General features: G+C 34.7%; 2 protein-coding genes across 2 annotated transcripts; one reads left to right on the forward strand and one right to left on the reverse strand.

Moving 5' to 3' along the window:
• Nucleotides 1-11,054: 11,054 nt before the first annotated feature.
• Nucleotides 11,055-12,057, forward strand: LOC110104641 (agamous-like MADS-box protein AGL80). Its single transcript, XM_020833831.2, has one exon. The coding sequence runs from the start codon at nt 11,311-11,313 to the stop codon at nt 12,055-12,057; it is 747 nt and encodes a 248-aa protein (XP_020689490.1). The 5' UTR covers nt 11,055-11,310.
• A 5,972-nt stretch (nt 12,058-18,029) lies between these two features.
• Nucleotides 18,030-20,495, reverse strand: LOC110104651 (auxin-responsive protein IAA4). The gene is made up of 4 exons (XM_020833844.2): nt 20,311-20,495; nt 18,823-19,037; nt 18,625-18,721; nt 18,030-18,454 (listed from the first exon to the last, which is right to left on the reverse strand). Exons 1-4 carry the CDS (start codon nt 20,472-20,474, stop codon nt 18,400-18,402), a joined length of 531 nt encoding a protein of 176 aa, XP_020689503.1. The 5' UTR covers nt 20,475-20,495; the 3' UTR covers nt 18,030-18,399.
• Between the last annotated feature and the right edge of the window lie 1,912 nt (nt 20,496-22,407).

Raw genomic sequence — 22,407 nt, forward strand, 5'->3', positions numbered from 1 at the left:
TTTTTTCATTTCTCTCCCTCCATATGTAATAGACAGCAAGACCAAAGCAAAAGCATGTTGAAACTTAACCTTCCAGCAACAGAGTAGCCCCCTTCAGCCAAAAAATCCACCGTTTGACTTATATTAGGCCGCATAAGTAGTTTTTGAGGCTGAGTATATCCGAAATGATAAGGAAGGTGAAATCACACTCAAAGAAGAGATGTGAGACACTCTCAGATTTTATTTTATAAAAACAACAAGAGGGATCAACCCCAATCTTCCTTTTGATAAGAACATCCGCCATTTTTAAACCCCCAACAAAACAGAGCCAACCAAAGATAAAATATCTCAAGGTGTAGTGCTTGTGCAACTCTTTCACATAATGATGGCAGTTCTTGCAATCGGGGGAAGTTTTTGTCTTGATGGATGTAATTCATGGATTTTCTTAGCCTTTGGTTTTTCGCCTGATCCATTTCCCTTTCTATTTTGACGGTTCTCTTTTGGTTCCTTTTGACCTTTTTGCACCATTTCTGGTGACCTTAAATTTTTTTCTTCTTTTTGTGGGTTTTGATCCACAATTTTGCATTTTGATTGTTTCTATGATTTTATACATGCAACTCCTTTTTTCATATAATGAAAATTGTGCTCTGCCCTTAATTTTAAATATATATATATTTCTCTTCATTTTATTAAATATTCTTTCAGCAGAAAGCAAACCCACGGCTGGATCTTCATCTGGCTTGTTAAAAACAACAATCTAAATTATTTTCCCATGCTTGGAAGAACGTACTTTTGCTGTTTTTGCACCAGACAGCTACCCGTTGACGGCAAAAGCAGTAGCTAGACATTCATGGATAAGAGCAGCAGCTGGTAACACCACCACACTCCGGTCATCTTGACCTGTTGCTTGGGGAAATTATTGTACGTCCGGCGTGTCCGCGAAATTTTAAGTGAAGCACGTCAAAAGCGCAGGTAAAGTGCAGTCAAAGCATAGTAAAAAACTATAGTCAAAGCACAGTCAAAGTGCAGTTAAAGCGCAGTAAAAAAGCACGGTCAAAGCGCAGCCCATATGACAAATTTTAATTGGATATTCGGACCTATTTCTAGGTCCGGTGTACGGGCCTAATAATTTTTCTTTTGGTTGAGAGTTTAGGCTTCCAACTAAGACTTATTGGATTCGAGTTTTTAGGTATGCATTGTGTGTATGAGTTTGACTTAAATGACCTAAATGCCCCCAACCAAAAAAAAAAAAAACCACAATCAGCGAAAGCGGGAGTTTATGGCAGTGTTGCCTCAATACCAGTACTGTTTGCCACCTTGTGTTCACTGTTGCTACAGCCTGTTTTCTACATTGTCGCCAGCGTTTGCGTCAGAAACTGCGACGGTGTTTGCTACATGTGTCGGGCAAATTATTATGTCCGGTGTCCGGATTTATCCGGACACCAATCCAGATGCATCACGTCACCAAAATATATCGGGTCCCAGTATATTTGGGTGACGTGGTGCATCGGGATTGGATGTCCAGATGGACACCGGACGTAATAATTCGCCCATGTGTCGACAAGGAAACAAAAATAGGAGAAGAATGAGAGATATTTTTTTGGCTGAATTTTGCAGTCTGTGGCCTATTTGTATGTAAAATTATAGCAGAAACTAATTTAACATTAGATCTTATTTATTTTAAATTGACTACTTAATAGATGAAAATTAATTCCTAAACAAACTCTATAATATTCCCAACTATATGCATAACAACAAATTATATAAGTTTTAATTTAAAATTTTAGGTATGTATATTTTATATTAATCTAGAATTTAAAGTTACAAAATGAAATTATCAAAAACAATTCAAAATACATCCTTGTTCTATTGTAATTTGGATTTTGATCATATATTCCATATTTTAAACCATTAATATTAAAGATAATAATAATGGTAATAAATATTAAATATAATCATAAAAAAAATTAACCTTTGTCTCTGTTGGCTGGATCGGATGACAGTGGGGAGGGGAACGGGTTATGTGCGGCCTAGAGAAGGGCTTGGACGACTGTGTTAATCGAGTTGAGGAAGAAGGGGGATGTATCGAGTAAGGAAGATTTGGTTATAGAGGTTTGGGACTTGCTGGATCGGATGATTCGACTGGAGCAAGTAAGTGATGGGGTCAGGCGAGGATCGGAGGTCATGAATTTCAGTGAAGCAGGTCGGTTCGATTGAAGGCGGCTTTGGCAGTGGGGTTTGCGGGTGGGTCGAATAGGTGTGGTCGGTTAGGAGGGATTCAGTCGCAGGTTGAAGGGTGGATCGTGGTCGAAGCTGGAGTTAGTGGCTTGAGAGGAAACAAGACTGGATTGGAGTGGGAGTTCACCTGGATCGGTTCATGGAGTGGACTCGGCCGAGGGAGGAGATCAGAGGCTTGGCTTGCGGCTGTTGGAGGTCGGCATGAGCTGGGGTGTCCAATCGGGACTTCGGATGGAAATGGATCGCAGGGATCAGCTTCATGTGAGGGAAGAACAATCTGTTGAGTGTAAGGTTAGGTCGATTTTAGGTTCTGTCGAGCTCGAACAAGTCAGACGACTCGAGTCTAGAACTTGCACGGAAGGAAGTCGCTGGTCGACAGAGATTGGGAAGAGGACCTGAATTCGACTGCAAAGGGCTCGTAGCAAGTGGAGTTCAGGGCTTTTGGAAGGAATCAAGGGCTTCGATTGCCCTCATCATAATAGTGTGAATGGGAGTTGTCTGTAGGATGAGTGAATCATAGAGATCATGGGAGAAAGGAGGCGTAGACGTGCGAGCTTCGTGTGGAGAATGACGCCGGACAGGTACGCGTGATTTTGAGCTTGATTTCTGTGTATTCGAGGTACAAAGGTCAACAAATTTCTCTCAATAAATGTGATATGCATCTAGAGCTAATCAAATTTCTTGCATGCTGGTTAACCCTATTGATCTCCAAATATTTGTTATGGAAGTTACAACGGGGGTTTCATCTAGTGGATATCCAAGAGCTTATTTGGATGCCATGCTTTTTTTTATGTTGTCTTTGTAGGTCTCTAAATGCACTTATTGTCAGTAATATGATTGACATATTTGCCTCAATCAAGTAGGGGCCCATATGATTGTGATAGAGTCCTTTATACTTAGGTCCTTAGAGTATAACTTTATAAACTGACACTTGTAGATAGCATTGTCGTTCCTTTATTTTCTTTTGACACTATAGTAACTTTAATTTATTGCATATTTATAACTACTCAAGATTTTTCTTTGCCGCCATTATGTATGGATATAATATTTCTACTATATAATTGCATGTGTTGTTCATAATTTGCTCGAGCTTTATAAATTCACCAACTTGCAGGACTTTGCTGTCATAGATTTTTAATAGTTGCCTTTGACTCAGGTACGTACCCTCTTCTTAGTCATATTTTGATGAGATTTTAAATATTTATTTAGGAATCTCGACACGCAGTGCAATGTAAACTCAAATAAATATTTAAAATATCCCATATCTTTGGAGATAGTTATGAGTGTCATGGTTTTAGAGACCTATTGGGGTCAATAGTCAAACCCTTTTCATATATTTGGCTTATGTTCTAAGCATATGGTTCCTTTTGCCCTATGCTTTGTGCGGTGGGCATTGATAAAGGATTACCTGATTTGTCTATACTAACTTGTTAAGAGATTTTTGTACATTCTTCCCTCCGTTTCTTTCTTTGGCGAGCTTGATAAAGAGGTAAATGCCAGTGACCTAAACCCTTTAAACTTGCATTAGATTGGTGGCCAGGGGTCATTAGTCCAGATTTATGCGCGCAGTGGACTTTTTGATAACATAACCCTCTTAGTTTGGCCTCAGGCTTTATATAAACTTCAGGATGATTTCTTCGGTCCTTGGCTTTATGCTTCGACATAAAAATTCTTATAAATATTTTGATAGACTCTTAAAGATCAATAACTCATTCTTCGCCAGCACCAATACTACCTGCACTTCATGAGATAGCCTAAGAAGGGCCAACTTCTTCATTCTTAGTGCCACCAGAGACCTTCCAACCAGGCAGACATAGAACGACTATGAATATCATCTTCAAGTCTTACACTTTTTTTGCTATACCTACAGCCTTGTCAAACACATGGGAGAACTGTATGAAGCACTCCTGAGATGCCTTTGCCATAAAAACATGTTTAAACAAGTTCAACAACTATGGTAAGCCATGTTCCTTCAGAAGAGAAGCAAATGAAATAATTGCCACCATAGAATTCATTGAATGTTGATCCAAAACGATTCCACAGAAATTTAGAATCTCCTTTGTCTTGGCACATAAGTGGGATTGCAACCCCATTTCCAAGTTATCAACAAGAATGACTAATTCCTCGTCCATTACAGAGTTAATATGTTCATCTTCTTTCACTGATTGTAACGAGTAATCGGCATGAGCAAATCATAAAGAATATAAAACATATTCATTGTACTCTTCCATAAGGCAAGTAATAAGAAATCCTTTCTCACTAAGGAATTTTCTCACACTTGTATAGACCACACATATCTACAAAGATGTTTGATAGAAGAAGCAAAAGAGTTAAAGCCAAGGTCCCATTATTAGGGCCCTACCTCTCATATTTATTAGCTAAACCTGGCACACGGAGATCGAAACCTCTCAAAACAAATTCAAAGCAGAAGTTCATGCCATTCCCTCTAAACATTACAAGATTTGATGAACCTAGTCGCACTAGCTCCCAACCATCGCTGAGATAATTTTCAAAATTTGTGGCACACCTGTCGCCTCATCCTACTTAACTCAATTTTAAAAAATAAAATTTCCCTTTTTGCAAGTCACTTCAAGAAGCCAATGATTTTATTCAAATCCTCAGATTCAAAAAATATATATATAAAACAAAAAAGTGGAAAATTTATTCAACCCATAAAATAATTGCATTGAATACGCTCCAACAAAAGATCTTTTTTCATACTCGATGCTAATCCTCCCATCCTATCAAGATACACAATGATATATTGAACACCCTTGAAGGAAACCCTCATACTTTGTCTAACAAAGCATCGTACACCACTCAGCTTCTATTGTGTTTTAAAGTCTCCACACACTCGACATTTGATCATTCAGTGAGGCCACCACACATCTCAGATCACTATCAACCAGAGCGACAACTCCCTTTCCTCATATATCGAGCTTACCCATATCCTTAGTTTTGACGGCCAAGTCCAAAGAAACTAACCTTCCTATGGTTTCTTCTGAAGAAATTCACTTCGGGGGAAGGGCAAGGTCGATGAACATGGTATACGAGAAGGAATTCAGCAGTTACTGAAGGAACTTGCCCCCAGTCTGCTCCTCAGTGACCACTTCAACAACCTTTTCAACAACGATGGAATTATCATCAATAACTACATTCTTCTATGGAAAACTCGCCTCCTTCAAAGTAGCATTCTTCATGCACTCTTGCATGATCTCAAAAGGGAATAAGTGATTCCTCTCTTCATACCTTTCAATCATAATCAGAGAAACAAAAGCACTGGTCTCCTTTGTCACCATAGAAATGCCAGACGACTGGCATTCCTTAATGACAACTAGATCCTCAATATCAGCGCACATCTTCTGCACCAGAGGACCCAAAATAAGATATACCGAGTCCACGGATACTCGCACATCCTCTCCAACAACAACCTTACTCAGCGTAGCCTCTTAAACATTTGAGGCCTCCATATTGAAAGCAGCTCGTGCTCTCATGAAGGTCACCTTCCTTGAAGCATGAATGCCAAGAAGAGGGGAAAGATCCATCTTGCCCAAAGTTATGCAAGGTTTAGGATTTTGAAGCAGAAAGTAGATATCTGCTTTTCACAAAGCTAGTATTTATTTAGAAACCTTGTGATGAGATCATTCAGTCTCAAGTGATATATGGACGCTAAGGATCAGGGTAGTAAATTAGCATTTACTCGTGCTTTTTCTCTAATTTATGATTCATTTATCAGACCTTTTTTTTTAAATTTAATGATAAAAAAGTTGAATAAATCAAGGAATTAAATTTACACCCATGACTACTAGTGCAAGTACCTTATTATAGGTATCAAACAACTTACATTCGGGTCACAATCAAGGAGGATTCCCTCCTTTTCTTAGGATAGTCCATTCAAAGGACTCCTTCAGAAGCTAGGAAGGGGAATATCACTAGAGCATGGTGGAACTCCTCAGCAACTTCCTTTAAGAATACATCCTCCTCTGTGGGGGCGACCTCATAATTTCCTCTATGTTAGAAAATATTTTATTCATCTTAGTCAGTCAAGTCTTCTATGTAATTTTATCTAGCTAAAGGCACACATCTCATGCAAAAGCAACTCTCACTGCAAGATCATCACCGACCTCAGAGATCAACGTAATATCATCACGCTCCCCCTCTTACTTTAGTGAGGCGACCTCAGACCACTTCCTATATCACATTGACTCGATCTCTATATACTGATGGGTTAATCTACCCCACATCGTCTCCCACAAGTTTGCTATACCACTTGGCACAACTAGTCAGAGCTGCATCAAAGATCAATATTACGACTATTGCAATCCATACACATTCTACTATAACTTTCCAAACTATATAAATAGGAGGGGGATATAAAAAGAGGACACACAACACACGACCTCAATCTCAATGATGAAGAAGGGGAAACTCAAAACAACTCATGCCCTTAGTCCCAACAACAAAATATGTATCTTAAGAACAACACACAATGAGATCCCGCAACAACAAGAGATGATGACACTACTGTGAAATAGAGAGAGATAAAAGAGATGTTGTTTTTCTTTGTTTATCCTAACCTCTATAAGATAAAGCACGCCCCTCTCTCATTCTTTTACTTCTACTTAAGACATTAAAGATTTTGACCAAATATATTCTCTATTATCCTCTCTTTGTTTCTACCTCCATCATCCTCACACACAAGTCCTTAGCTGACATGTAGGATCATAAAGTATGGACTGCCATCATCAACTAGGCAAATTTGGATTCAATAAATACGCGTCCTAAAAATTCACCTTGATCGAGCATGAATATCGTGGCACATTTGACTTGAAACTTTCAAGATTTAATTCAAGACCATTTGAACTCCAACTTTAGCAAGCTTATAATCGAACTGATTATCTCAATAAGATGAACCCAAAAATATCAAAATTAGTTCTATCCGAGCCCAAATGAGCCCAAATAAGCATATTTGGAAGCTTGAGGACATTATGTAATTGATTGAATGATCTTCAAATTTGGCAAGCTTATATTTGAATCAAGCTGCTCAATGAGATAAATTCAATGAATCTAAGATTTCTTGATTCGAACACCATTTAGGCACATATTACATGAAGAAACAATCCAAGATTAGGGGAATCAATATAGATCGTCTGATGGAGTACTCCGAATTTGAATCAAGCTTATATTCCAATCCTAACCATGTAATGCATTCTATACAATGTATATTTTCTATATTGTGTCAATGTTGGGCATCATTTGTAATCAACGACAAACACTAGTGGAATCGTTTCAATAGGGTCGGATCCCATGATTTTTCATGTTCCAAGGTTTTCCACATAAAAATTTGGTGTCTCTTATGCTTTTTGCACCTATCTCTTATATGTGTGTGCTTTAGATCTTCTTGCAAAGTTAGGTTTTCCACATAAACTCTCTATCTCTCTACAACCGCGAATGTTCTGGCACGCAACAAGGATTTGTAAGGAATTGCAAGTAAAAAAACTATTAGTACATAGTTTTTAGATGTACTCAATTACATATTAATCATAGAGGAATCAAGCACCATTATGAAGTTCAGAAGTTAAATCCTTTGACATTTATCCCAATTATTTCATCAAAACATACTATATATAAGTGCTAGGAAATTGTTCAAACACTTTACGGTTTTCTGGATAATTTGGTGTGAAGAATTGTTTCTTAGAGCTATTCAATTTCTTCACTTTACCCACCGCTGCTTAGCTCATGTGGGGGAGCTCAGCTGGGCAAAGTCCAGGTCCCGGGATCAAATCCCATAGGCGGCTGTGATAGCTTTAAGTGTCAACCCGGATAAATTAGTGTGGGTTGTCTGATAAGTCGACCGGGATTTACTCTCCGCTTTGCAGAGTGGTTCCTCATTAAAAAAAAAAAAAAAATCTTCACTTTCTCTTATTCCTAGTCAATAAAATTGTCTGGGATGACACTATAAGGAAAAGTGTTCCCTCTTTCGTAGAATTGTTACAAACAAAGAAGGTTGGACCAGTCAATGTCTGATGCTTTCTTTCTTAGAATTGATACAATCAAAGAATATTTCTGGGGGGCTGAACGGCAGCAACTTTATATTATTCTGAAATTTAAATAACTTGTGTGTCACGCCTCAACCTCGATACTTTTTAAAAATAAAAAAATAGAAAAAAATAAAAAATAAAAATCTTCAACCTGGATACTTGCCTCTTAAGAATTTATCGACCAGAGTCAATCTCTGTGTCGGTCTGGTCTGGTCAAAGTGCCTAATATTTGAATGAAGATAAAGGCATAGCACAAGTAAAGGCGTTATGCTAGTAGTAAGGAACTTACTGGAGGAATTCCTGAACTTTTCTTCCTTCTCTATATACCAAAGTCTGTTACTGTCTTCAACTATAAATATTGATGGACACTACAGGTCATGCATACAGAAGCTCTACCTGAGTGGTTAAGAACAACAAAAAAGATGGCAGTGAAGACCATTCTCAGTTTCTTTTGCATCAAGAAGAGAACTCGTTTTCTCCAAGAAGAAGCAGAAGCTAGTCAGAGCCACCCGTGCAAGATCAGGCCAAGCGATGAAGATCGACCGAACTGGTATGCTGAGCCTGACATCGACAAGAAAGCAAAAGATTATATCATGAAGGTTCGTCAGAAGATGGATCAGTCTGGCAACTCAGACCAGTTTAGTTGATCAGTTACTGAAAGTACTTCTGTTGTATGTATCCTCTATCATAAACTAGGCTCTTAGCAGTTATCTTAGATTATCGGCGGTCAAATAATTGCTGGAATTACCGGCGGTACGCCACCGACGCTAGGACCGCCGGAAATGACTGGCTGTCTTGGCCGCCAGAAAATTTAGCCGCCGGAAATTTGTTTCCTACGCGGTTTATATCGGTGGTTAACAAGCCGCCGGTAGTTTTCAAAATCGTTGGAGACTTTATACTAACTGTCGGAAAAAACCGACGGTAATTGATAATTTTCCTGTAATGTTATTTACTATCTGTTGACTAAGTATAATGGATACTTTCATGCACTAAAATTCTTACAAGAAAAATGAAATTCATAGTTTGCTTGTATGTAATAGATGCTACTGAGCATAACTTGTATATCTATTACTTGATTCTTCCTTTGCGATGCTCTTGTTTAGCAAGAGCCCAGCTATTTGAAATGCTTACTTTTATTTTTCTCCTAAAATTAAAAGGTTTGTTTGGCTGCCTTATAATAAAATGTAGATGTAAGAGCTTAATTTCTCAAATTGAAATAAAAATCAATTAATGAACTCTAAACACGTATTGAACTGCCGTCAATCTGGTGAAATAGCATTGATGTTTTTCCTTGCACAACCATCAAATTATAAGCAGAACTAAGAACAAGATTGCTTAAGGAGAAAAGGTGGCCAACAAGCTATGCCCACAACTATCAGCCTGATGATTAGATATCTAGTCTTTAAATCTAATAGAAACTTCGCATCCACTTCTTAATTGTTTCTTAATTATTATGTTTATTAACCAAATCTCAATGAGATAAAATATTCAAAATACTCATTTTCACCCTTAGTATTCAAAATACTCAATTTCAAAATAGGATTTTTTTAGGAAATGAGATGCAGTTTTTTACCTTGAGTATCACCATGAAAAGAAATCTAGCATAATCTTTATCGATAAATTTACAAGAGGACTTAGGTAAGATAGATCCCCTAATCCAATAGGTGATATAGCTCCAAATATTGAACCTAATAAATTTTAACCTACCAACAAAGGACAAAAGCTTGGCACTCCAACCATTTAACATATTGGAGATCTTATACATAAGGGGAAGAAAATGATCCACCCTAAGTTTCCTGAAGGAGATAGAAATCTCAAAATATTTAAAAATAATATCAAAATATTTAAAAATACCCTCCCTGAGAGGTGAATTACACAACAAGCCCGATGCATTCCTCCACTTCAACCATCCAACTTAAATTTTACTAATAATATCCCCATCTATTTCACTAGCACTCTGAACAATAAACCCATGATATCTAAAATGAGTGTTCTTATTAATAGCTTGATCGTCCAAAGTCATAATCCCCTCACTAGATCTATCATTACTAAAATTACACTCCATATATTAAGTTATAGATCTACTCAAATGAAAGCCTTTAGACTTTAAGGCTAATCTCCATAATTCAAGTTTTTACCTTCAACTTTCTCTCTTCTAGTTTTATCAAAAAGAAGAATATCATCAGCGAAAAGCAAACGCCTGGGTACATTCTCTAAGAAATGCCTATTAAGAACATCAATGACTAAAGCAAAAAAAAAAAAGGGGTTAAGGCTAATCCTTGATGTAATCCAACTAAAATAGAAAAATACTTGGTCAAATCACCTTGTGTTTGAACACAAGTAACATCTTCAATATAATATCCTTAATGACTTGAATATAAGCATTATTAACCCCTTTATTATGTAGAACACTCCATAGCACTTCTTTTGAAACTTTATCATATGTTTTCTCTAAATCAATAAAAATCATATGTAGATTCTCCTTATTCTCTCTATACTTCTCCATCAAACCTCTAATAAATAAATTACTTCCAATTGTGCTCGTGAGAAATAACAAGGAAAAGCTTAAGATTATTTGATTTTTAAAAAAATAGATTTATTTTCTACATTTTTTTATTCATTTTTTTAATTTTTTATTAAAAAAAATAAATCGTGTAATTATTAAAAAGCACACTTTCACAGAAAACTTTTTTTCAACCAATATTATCACTAAATAATGATAAAATAAATTGTTCTCCTTCACTGGACAAAATTTCAATTAAATACTTAGTAAATCCGAATATAAATAGCATAATATGTTACATTAATGCGAATATTTCCATTCATCGCCATTGCCATTTTCATCACAAACAAATAGCTCCCTCTAAATCCAACCACAAATCCACCGCACGCACGAATTGAATTGAAATGGTGAACGAGAAAGATCAAATATCCCCATCTTTCTCTTGCACCTCCTCCCTTTTTTCCTATAAATAGAAGCCATAGAACCAAAAGGAAACCTTAAACTAACCAAAAAAGGAGGAGCTAGCATCAGCAGCACTGAAAGGCGGCAATGGCGAGGAGAAGGTTGAAGCTTGCGTGGATAAGCAACGAGGCGACGCGGCGAGCCACATTAAAGAAGCGGCGCAAGGGACTGCTGAAGAAATTGAAGGAGCTCTCAATCCTCTGCAACGTGAGCGCCTGCGCCGTCCTATACAGCCCCAACGAACCACAACCGGAAGTCTGGCCCTCCGCTCCGGAAGCAACTGGAATACTCTCCCGCTTCCGCGCCATGCCGGAGATGGAACAGTCAAAGAAAATGATGAACCAAGAGAGTTTTTTCAGCCAGCGAGTTGCGAAGCTCCAAGACCAGCTCCGTCGTCAAGACCGCGAGAACCGCGAGCTTGAATCCGCAGCGCTGCTCTGCGAATGCATTGCTGGCGCATCTGTAAATAACGTCGGGATCGAGGAACTGGCGGCCATGGCTTGGCTTCTCAACCTCAAGACCAAGGCGGTTCAGGACCGTATAGACCATCTCCGCATCGCCGCCGCGCTCAAGGGGCCGTTGCTTTTAAGGGATGATAAGTCGAGCACGTATTACAATGAGGCGATGCGATGGCTCGCCAACGGTGGCGATGGGGGTGCTGCAATGGCCCGGGTGCAGAACTACCGGCAGATGGCCGGTCAGTTGAGCGGTGTTGGAGGAGGGAGCGGCGGAGTGGTGGTTGGTGATAATGTTTTGACGGCGGCGGCGGCGGCGGCGGCGGCGGCGTTTGGTGCGGAGAACCAAGGCAACTGGGAGAACTTACTTCCGTACTAAAGTAGCGTCGATGGATATGCATGAACTAATGAACGCGATGCTGACAAATTTGTAAGGGGAAAAAAATTAGTTCAGATCATTTGGATAAAACTTTTAGTAAGGATTCATTTAATATTGGTTTAAAGTAATTGAGAATGATATAATAAAATATTTATTTATTTAATTTTATATTATTTTTATTTTAAAATAAATTTAAAAACCTTTAAATTTGATCCAAATTTTTTATTTGTTTGATATTTATTTTAAGAAGAATTTATATATAATGTTGGAATTCATATATGATGTGGGGATGGAATCTCGATGACGAGATTTAGGCTTCGTTTGGAACGATTTTTTTTATGTTTTTTAAAGCAGCTTTTTAGTACAAATTTTTTTTTTTAATTTTGTACTAGAAATCTGCTTTAAGAAGCAGAAAGAAAGCCGTCCCAAACAAAGCCTAAAAGGGGATGTGAGCATGATATTATTTTAGTTGATATTTAAAAATTTTAAGTATTTTGAGAGTAAATAGTAAAATTTATACATTAAACATTCAAATGATCTAATTTTAAGAGCTATAAAAGTAAAACCCTCTTATTTTAGAAATTGTGAGATATTTAATAGGTAATTATAGTATAAATAATCAAATATGCTTAATATATGACTAAATTACAAAATAATTTAAATAAATATATTAAAATAAAATAATTATTTATTTATTAAAATGAAAAGGGTTTGATTCTCACCTGCTAAGCTTTTTTTTTTTTTATAATTTATTTTTAATATTTTAATCCTGTGCAGGTAGTCCCCGACATAAAAAATTTTATCAATATTTTTTTATTATTTTTACGGATGCTAAACTACTCACCCATAATTCTAAAATTTTTATTTGTTTGTAGATTAAAAAAATATCAAACTCTATCTTCATCTTCCTTTCACCCTTTATTCTTTTTGGTGTCAATACCTTGAGACTTTTAAAATTAATGATAAATTAAAATAGCATTTTTCTTAAATATTAAGATATTTGGGTGTTAATTATACATTTATTAAATTATAGGTCAAATTTCATAACTTTTTCTTAAATATCAATCTTTAATATTTGTTTCATTTTTTTCTTTTATTCAATAAAATTGTATTAAATATTTGAATATAATATTTGTGTGGTGAATAAAGGGCTTTGTGCTGATAAGAGCTTTTGAAAAGGTAAGGAGAATTTGTTCTTTTCTGATGCTAAACTCAAGCTTTTTTTAATATACCGAATGCTGGTTAGTTTAAAATAGTATGATTGAAAAAATAAATAAATTTTGAGATATTCTTTTGATAAGTCTTAAAATGCTAGCATCTTCCTTAGGTGGGGAGTGAGGGTTTAAAACTCCAATGCTTGTTTTGCTCTAGTAGGGGTGAAGTAATAATCCTTTCACGCTACTAAGAAAATCACTTTTTACAGCACATTAATAAATTGACTTTTGTGGAGATTTTAATTGCCATAAAATATTTTGCAGCGGTTTCAAAACGGAACATGTTCGCTGTGATTAAAACATCAATGCTTGTTTTGCTCTAGTGGGGATCAAAGTAACAATCATTTGCTCTTTCACGCTACTAAGAAAATCACTTTTTACAGCACATTAATAAATTGGCTGTTGTGGAGATTTTAATTGCCATAAAATATTTTGCAGCGGTTTCAAAACGGAACATGTTCGCTGTGATTAAAACATCAATGCTTGTTTTGCTCTAGTGGGGATCAAAGTAACAATCATTTGTTCGTTGAAAGATTTGTCTTCATATGGCTCTTTCACGTCACTAAGATAATCACTTTTTACAACACATTAATAAAAAACCTTTTTTTTTCCTCTTTAAAAAGGATTTAATACAATGATGGAAAAGTTGCTGGTGGATTATTTGTGCTTCTTCTTTACTCTATTAAAGCCTTAAGGAATAGATTTATATGGGATTCCTAGGTTATGGGAGAATTTTTAGATGCATTCCTCTATTTTGATTTATAGGGACAATGATGGAAAAGTTTAAGCAATGATTTACTAAAGATGAAACTTCTTGTTTTACTTTTCTCAAACTTCTACTGACAATCATTCAGCTGGAACTATTTTTTTTGGTTCTAAAGTTAAATATTGTTTTGATTATTGGTTTTATCTCTAATAAATTATGCTACTTGTAATATGGAAGGTGGCACTAAATATTAATTATAATAATAGTGCTATGAATGTTATATCTACAAAAGGAGTTCCTAATGCAAATTTAAATATTGAGCCCCATCATACTCCATATCATTTTAGCTATGTAAATCACATCTCGCTACATATTAGTTTACTTTACCATGCTAAGAGTTAATGAAGATGACATGCAGTGTGATGTCCTCCCCATTAATATAATATATATTACCCTAGATAGTAATGATGTTTCATATTGATCTTATCCATTATAATAGGGACAACACACATTTTAAGCAAAAAGGGGACAAAATTAAGTTACTCTATGATTGCAACTCTTAGAGTTGTTTGATTATTTTTCACAACTTGAAGCATTTTAAGACAATTAAAACAAATTTAACATATAAGAATTATCAAATATAGATTCAGGGGGCATAAATTTGGGTCTTTAATAATATCATTTTATATTTTTAAAGAGAGAGAGAGAGAGAGAGAGAATCATGTATGAGCAAATAAATAATTTTCAATTCATAAAATCTCCTTCCCCTCTTCTTATAATAGACATAAGATGGTAAGATAAACATCTTAAATCTATTGAGTTCTATTTTTATTTTAAACTAATTTTTAATTCATAAATCTCCTCCTAGCACTCTTCTTATAATAGATGTAAGATGGTAAGATAAACATCTTAAATATATTGAGTACTAGTTTTAGTTTTAATTTCATTTCTCTCTCTCTCTCTCTCACCTCTTCCTCTATATCTCTCTCTCTCTCATATTTCCCTACTATACCTTTCTAACCAAAAAATTTCTTCAATATCAAGATGAAAGAGAATTGGATTGCTTATTATATCCATTTTACTTTGATATGAATCATCTTCTTCCTCTTATGAACTAGTAAGATATTCATTCTTCCTACCCATTGATCGTGTTAAATAAATTCTTACTATATATGATGCATTATTAAAGAACCAAACAATTCTTCATAAATTTTTATTTTAGGGGGGGGGGGGGATTTTAGGACCACGTATAATTTTCTTTGATATATCAAAATATTGCATATGAAATTACAAGATATGTCATTTAGTAGTTACAACAAAAATCTTACATGGGGGAGGGGGGATTTCAGGGCCACGTCCAATTTTCTTTGATATATTAAAATATTGCATATGAAATTACAAGATATGACATTTAGTAGTTACAACAAAAATCTTACAAAATATTGAAAAAGAGATAAAATAAAACAAACTATACAACATGGCAAATTGGCAATAGAAATACTTATATCCTTAATAATTTTAGTTTTCTTTAACACCTAATTAAACATCTATATACGATATTTATTTATGTATGTTTTTTTTCTAAATAACTCAAACCATTTATAGTTGTTACAAAATGTGTATACACTTCAAAGATATTTTTTGTTTAATGCAAAATAATTTATTTTCATGCATTAATGCATCAAAATGTTTAACGATATTTATACATTCATATGCAATAGCTTTGTTAGATTGAAGATTGGATATCCCCAAATATTTTCATGACTAAGAGAACAATACAAGCACATAATAGCCTTGGCATTAAGTTGATCAAAATTTTACATGAGTAAAGCCAATTTTAAGAATGGCTTCTAAATTTCAATACCCCAAAGAGTCTTGTAAGAATCTTGCCTTTCATAACTATGGCTTCATTTGTAACAGATTTCTTATTACTTTATAAAATAACTTTTTAGTATGAAAATTTCTTGAATAAGAATTTTTTGTACTAGAAAATAATTTTAAAAGCAATAAGAAAAATGTCGTAAACAAAATATAATTGCCGCACCATGGAATCCATAGAAAACAATATATATTGATCTCATTCTTGTAATAACTAAAGATGTATTATCAATCTTGCAACATTTCATCAATAAGAAAATCATTTGACAGTGGATTTATCTTTAAATGTTAATCCAAATAAAAGAGCTCTTGCAACATACGAAAATTAGGGGTGACATAGAATTAATTATTAAATATTTGTGTTGAAACCCTAAAAATGAGAGTGAAATGTGTTTGGTAAACAACAAAATCTTAAAAAGTATAACAATATGGTTATAAAAATAATAACATATTGGATATTTATTTATTCATTTTTGGCACCCAACAAAACTACATTTATGCTTAATTCTATATTTGTCTTAGGATTCCACTAAAACTTTCTTCATTGCTCCACTAACAAGTAATGAAATCATCTTAATTATGTACTCTCTTAATGGGAGAATATTATCAAATATAGTTCTATTCTAATACTTGATTTATAATTTTATAGCAAGATATGAATGAGATGTTGTTAAAACACAATCAATAGACCCCTTTAAATAGAAAATGCCACAACTAGAAATAATCTAATTGTATTGCTATGATGTAGAAACTTGGTTTGCAAGAGTTGAAACCCTTTGAGAGCTTTAAAATGAATTAGCTTTGGAGAGCAAGTATCCAAGTATTTTATAGTTGATTTTTAGAGATTTTTATAGCTAACAAACAAGGGAACAAATTATTTTAAAATCTATAAACACTATCTCAAACATTTTTGTTAAAACTTATAATCTCCTTGGTGCTTGCACTTTGCAAACATTGAGCCCTTTTACCTACAAAGTAACCAATAATAGTTAATCATATGTAAAATATTTGATGTTAAACTATTTAATGTATAAGTATGGAATGATATAATAAACTTTCATACATAGAAAGAATTATTTTAAAAATTAATTGACTCGCTCCTTGTTAATATGCCGTTTTAAAGATATATATATACAAATAACATTGAACTACGAAGTCTTAGATATAACAAAATACAATAAAATATAATTATGTTAACTCAAATTTGACTCTAAATATGATCCTAATGCTTTTACACAATAAGAACTTCAATAAATATGTAATCTTGATTTGAAAAAAATCTTTCAAATCTATGTTAAAATACATATCAAATCTTAATCATGTAAAAAATTATAAAATCCATAGTTCATACAATCATATATTTGTCATCATCAAAATAAGCATAATAACTCAATGGAAATTTGGCATCATAATCCAATGTGTAGGCTCAATGCATTAATTCTTGTCCAAGCTGGCTTCATTACACCTATATTATCTAAAACTTATTAAGGAACATGTTCAATGGAACTGAGCCAAATTGAAATACGATTTCATCCTTTCAAACAGTCTCAAGAGTCACCTATATCAACCTCATGGTCATTGAACTGAAGATCCCTTCTAAGACGAAAAGAAAGTTTATAACATTTAGGCTTCGTTTGAGATGGCTTTCTTATTGCTTCTTAAAACGGCTTTTCAATACTAAAAAGCTGCTTTAAGAAGCATAAAAAAAGCCGTTCCAAATGAAACCTTAGAAATATATAAGTAGCAACTTACATCATTAAATAGACCACCAAATCAAAATATATGGTGCTATTACCTAACATAGCTGCTCCATGCAATGCTGCTTGTCTCTTTGACCAACCAAAAATAATAAGGCTATTAATTATCTAAGGTATGGAGGCATTGTTTTCTTTCCTTGTTTTGCTTGGAATATGGAGGCACTGTTCCAACACAGGACCCACACTCACCCCATCAGAGGAAAAAGCAGAAACTAAAGCGCAGCAGTGAGACCAAGAGACAAAATTACCTAACACAAAAGTTTATTAGGGGCCCCCATATATAAATCCTGCACAAGATCCATTATTGATGAAAGTGTGTCGATTCTTTCCTAATCTATATGTTTTTAAAAGATGTTATCTTCTTAACTTCAACTGTAGCAATATCGTTTGATCTCCGAACCACACAAAAATCTCTGCTTTTTCGGTGATTTTTTTTTTTAATATTTCTTTACGATTTTGTTTCTAATAATTACATCCATGAAACTCAGCTACGATAGCAAAATCAAGCTCAGCCGGCGACAAACACATGCCATGGTTGCAGTAGAATGTCTCCAAATAGCTCAGTGATAAAAAAAGATGAAGAGGAACTGTGTATTAAAATGGAGGCAAAAATTATGGAAGCTTGATGACTCTGTTCTGTAAAACAGTATAGCGCACAATAGAAAGAAAAATGAAAGAAACTTCTGACTTCCCTATGATGACTGTCTTTCTGTCCAACATCTCTTCTCACTTCATCCTCTATTTGCAGCTCATCAACAATAGGCTGTTGGTGTTTATTGGCTGATCCTTAGCACTTATCTGCCCTTATTATTTTTAGCTTTTTAACTGAAGTTACAAAAAGTCTGCACACAAATAAAACAAAAGCTAAAACAAACTGTAATCAAAAGAAAAAAAAAACATGGATTCATAAAGCAGTTTTCTAGTACAGAAATTAAAATTTTTATACTAAAAAGTTGCTTTAAGAAGCAGAAAAAAAATCATCCCAAACAAAGCCGTAATCAAGGATGCATACTTCCAAGGCACATCTCCAACCATCATCCAATCTCCATCCTTGTCTTCGTACGTCAGCACATGAGCCTTGCTTGAAGGCACTTGGGCAAGTTCAGGGCCTTACAAACAAAATAAATGATTAGAGTTAATAAACCAACGAGGCCTTGCATAAAGAAAAACAATAAAAGTTTCTGAAGAGAAGTTAATGTGAGCTTCTTACAGATGATTTTGGTTCTGAACATGCGCCGAAGTGTTTTAATCAGGCTCTGGTAGCTATCATGAGCCAGTAAATCTAGCTTCCTTCCAATTGGAATTCCTTCCATGTAAACCTTGACAAAGAATTTCCCTGTTTTATGATGGTTTCTATAGGCTTCTCTCTCTGCAAGTGCACTTCTGAGAAGTGGCTTGATCGGAGGCCAATCAGGTAAGTGTTCCCTAGTGGTGGCCAACAACAGAAATACAAGAGCTTAGAATAAATATTGGCTCACTTGGTTGCTGTAATGCTTTCACATATAAAATATTTTTTTTTTGAAAAATAGATGATTTAGTTTTCATTTATTTTTAGTATGAATATGAAAACGTCACTGCTAAGTGGGTTTTGAGAAGATTTGAATGTTGCTGTAGAATTATATCTAACTATATTTATCCACTGATTAATCAAAATAACTTCAATCTTTTTTAAAAAAAGATTTCTAATTTCAGGCAATCAAACATGTGCTAATGCCTAGGCTTTGTTTGGGATAACTTTTTTGTTGACTTCTGAAGCAACTTTGGGGTACAAAAATTTCTAATTCAAAAAATATTTGTACTAAAAAGCTGCTTTAGAAAGTGGTAAGAAAGTTATCCTGAATTGAGCCTTAAGCTTTGTTTGGGACGATTTTTTTGTTACTTATGAAAGCATGTTTTAGTACAAAAATTAAAATTTTTATGGCAGAAAGTTGCTTTAAGAAGCAACTAAAAAGCCATCCCAAACAAAGCTTGTGAATATGAAAAGAATCATATTTCTAGTATAAAAATTTTAATTTATGTACTGCGAACCTTCGAAGCCAAGAAGTCATTGCTTGTGAATATGAAAAGATTCATATTTCAAATCATGAAAGGGAAAAGGGAGAATAGGTGGGCACTCAATGCGTTTTTAACTTCCGATAGAAGATGCAAGTTAAGTTTATTGAAGAGTGCGGGGCTGAAAGTAAGTCGGTATAAATAAGACAGAGATTGTTGGCTTCATTAAGTAATAGATAAAAGAGAAATTGAAAAGATCTGAATTTTTTCATTTTCTTCAACTGAAAATTTTATCGTTAAATTTAGGGAAAATAATACGAAAGGAATTTGGAGAAAAATGATTTTTGATTTATTTTTCTATCAGAAACTAGATGGGTGTTTTTATTAAAACTATTCACATTTATAAAAAAAATTTACAAAAGAACAAAAATTCATTATTTTTCTTGCGAAAAAATTCAATATCTCAGCAGTTTTGATAAAAACAGATTACCTGATTTTTAAAGAAAATATTAGTATTATCAGCAAACATTTCACCTGATTTCTAAGGAAGCAGAACAGAAGTATAAAACACCGCAGCATATAACTTCTATATGCATTGAAAAATGTTCTCGAAGGATTCTAAGCTGAGAAGAAGAAACCAAAACAGAGGGATTCTGCAACATCAAGAAGCAAAGAAAGAAACAATCACAGGTTCAGAATAACACACCTTAGATTCAGAGAAGTTCTTTGAGATGCAGAGTTTGATAGGCCAAGCCTTAAATCCGTGCTTAAGTCTCCCTTAGCGGCCAGAGAGGAGGAGGATTCAGAGGAGAGAGATGGCTCACTACTACTATCTATAGAAGAAGAAGGGGAATTTCCTTGCTCTTCCATCTCAACAAACAAAGAGTTATACGGGCAGTTATCTTTCCCCCAGCTTTTATATCAAAAATAAACAGCAGGTACCAAGAGAGAATAGGTGTCAATATTGGACCCTATCCAAACCCGAATTCGGGTTCAATATTGACACCTATTCAAAAATCGGGTCGGGTTTGGGTTGACCCGTTGAACCGAAATTGACCTATTTTTATATGAAAACCCATTTTGACCCGGCAACCAGAGATTGACCCATTTTTTATCCGAAAAGTGGTGATTGACCCTTTTTTAGACTCGAAAACTAGCAGTTTTTTGTCCGTCCCGGGTCATTCGGGTTGGGTCGGGTTCTAGTCCGAAAAACCTACCTATTTGTAAAAATGGATCAGGTACGAATTGACTCGAATAGTGCCAAGTCAGATTCGGATTCAACCCGAATCCCACCTGTACCCTAAAATTGACACCCCTTGGGAAGAAAGAAAAAAAAAAAAAAACAACGAGAAAGGGTCCTTTTTCTTCCTTTTTATTAAATGAAATTAATGGGCATGAAAGCTTTTTTTTTTTATCATAAATAGGGCGGCATGCACACATGGCATCAAATAGAACGGCTAGCCTATGACGCCTTGTCCTGTTAGTCATATCCTTGGCTGAAAAACTTCCACTTCACTTAAAATATCTCCTCTTATTGCATTATTCCATTTGGCACTCTTCATAATCATTGAAATAATTGCATCAGATTATTACTTATGATTCCTTATCTTGCAAGTCAAAGAGGAAGAAACCTTCATAATGTTTTGAGAACTAAACATCAACATGTTTGCCATGTAGCGTTAATGTTTTGTCGTTGGTTCAGCAAGGCAAATTTGAATTGGCATAGGCAGTTATTGCTGACCTATGTTGGAGATACGGTGATACGGAAACAACACGATACGAATACGGGACACATCAATTCTTAAAAATACAGAATACGAATACTGTGTGGGCATGACATTATAATTTATAAAACATACATAAAAATTAAGAAAGCAATCAAAGCATAATATTTGAAATTACAAAAAAAAAAAAAAATGAAAGTAACATCATTTGTAGCCTTGTAGCTTATAATATTAAAATAAAAGTAAGCATTAAATGTCTATTACAATAACAAAATCATAAACATAAATTGTCTAGCACATGAAATTTCAACTAATGAATAGAAGGAATGATATGATTATGTTACTAAGTGGTTTGTCTTTGAACTTCTATATCATCTTTAATAAATATCATAACTTCTAATTCAGACTCATCAAGTGAAAGATTAGCAATTTCTAATATTCTTATATTATCAAGAGACTCAAATCCACCTCGGAAATGATAGAACCTCGCTCGCAGCTACGGAAGTAAATAAGAGGCATCTTTTTCCGATTTTTTTTTGTTTTTCAACGGACACGCATATATGATATGCATGTCATTTTAAATTAAATAGTATTTTAATTGCTGACACATACGACGCCGTATCGGTGGCGTATCCGTGTATCGGTGTATCAGATACAGCACGTCTTCATAAATAAATGTATCTGTGCAACATAGTCGCTCACCGTGGTCACCATCATCATCAAGTAAAATGTGATTACTTTGAAATGCCAAATAGATTTGAACCTCGAAAAGAAATCGAAATCGACTAGATCGATCAAGCCCACCACATATAAAGACCCAAGCTCATGTATTAACTGGATCTTTATCATCTTTAGCCTCATACCAATAGTTTGTAGTCAGCAGCAAGAAACCTTTCCATTCATCTAAATTAATCTGCCATAACTAAGAAAGAATGTCAACATCGAGAACTGATCGATAAGGCAGAAAAGTCTTGGCTCAGGCTGAACCATTGAGGCACACTAATTGCGACAATGACATGCCAACTACTATTCTAGGCCAATAAAGCTCAGTCCATGCAATCACAAGGAAATACTCAGAA

The sequence above is a fragment of the Dendrobium catenatum genome, unplaced genomic scaffold, assembly GCF_001605985.2.
Source record: "Dendrobium catenatum unplaced genomic scaffold, ASM160598v2 fragScaff_scaffold_1056, whole genome shotgun sequence".
NCBI lineage: Eukaryota > Viridiplantae > Streptophyta > Magnoliopsida > Asparagales > Orchidaceae > Dendrobium > Dendrobium catenatum.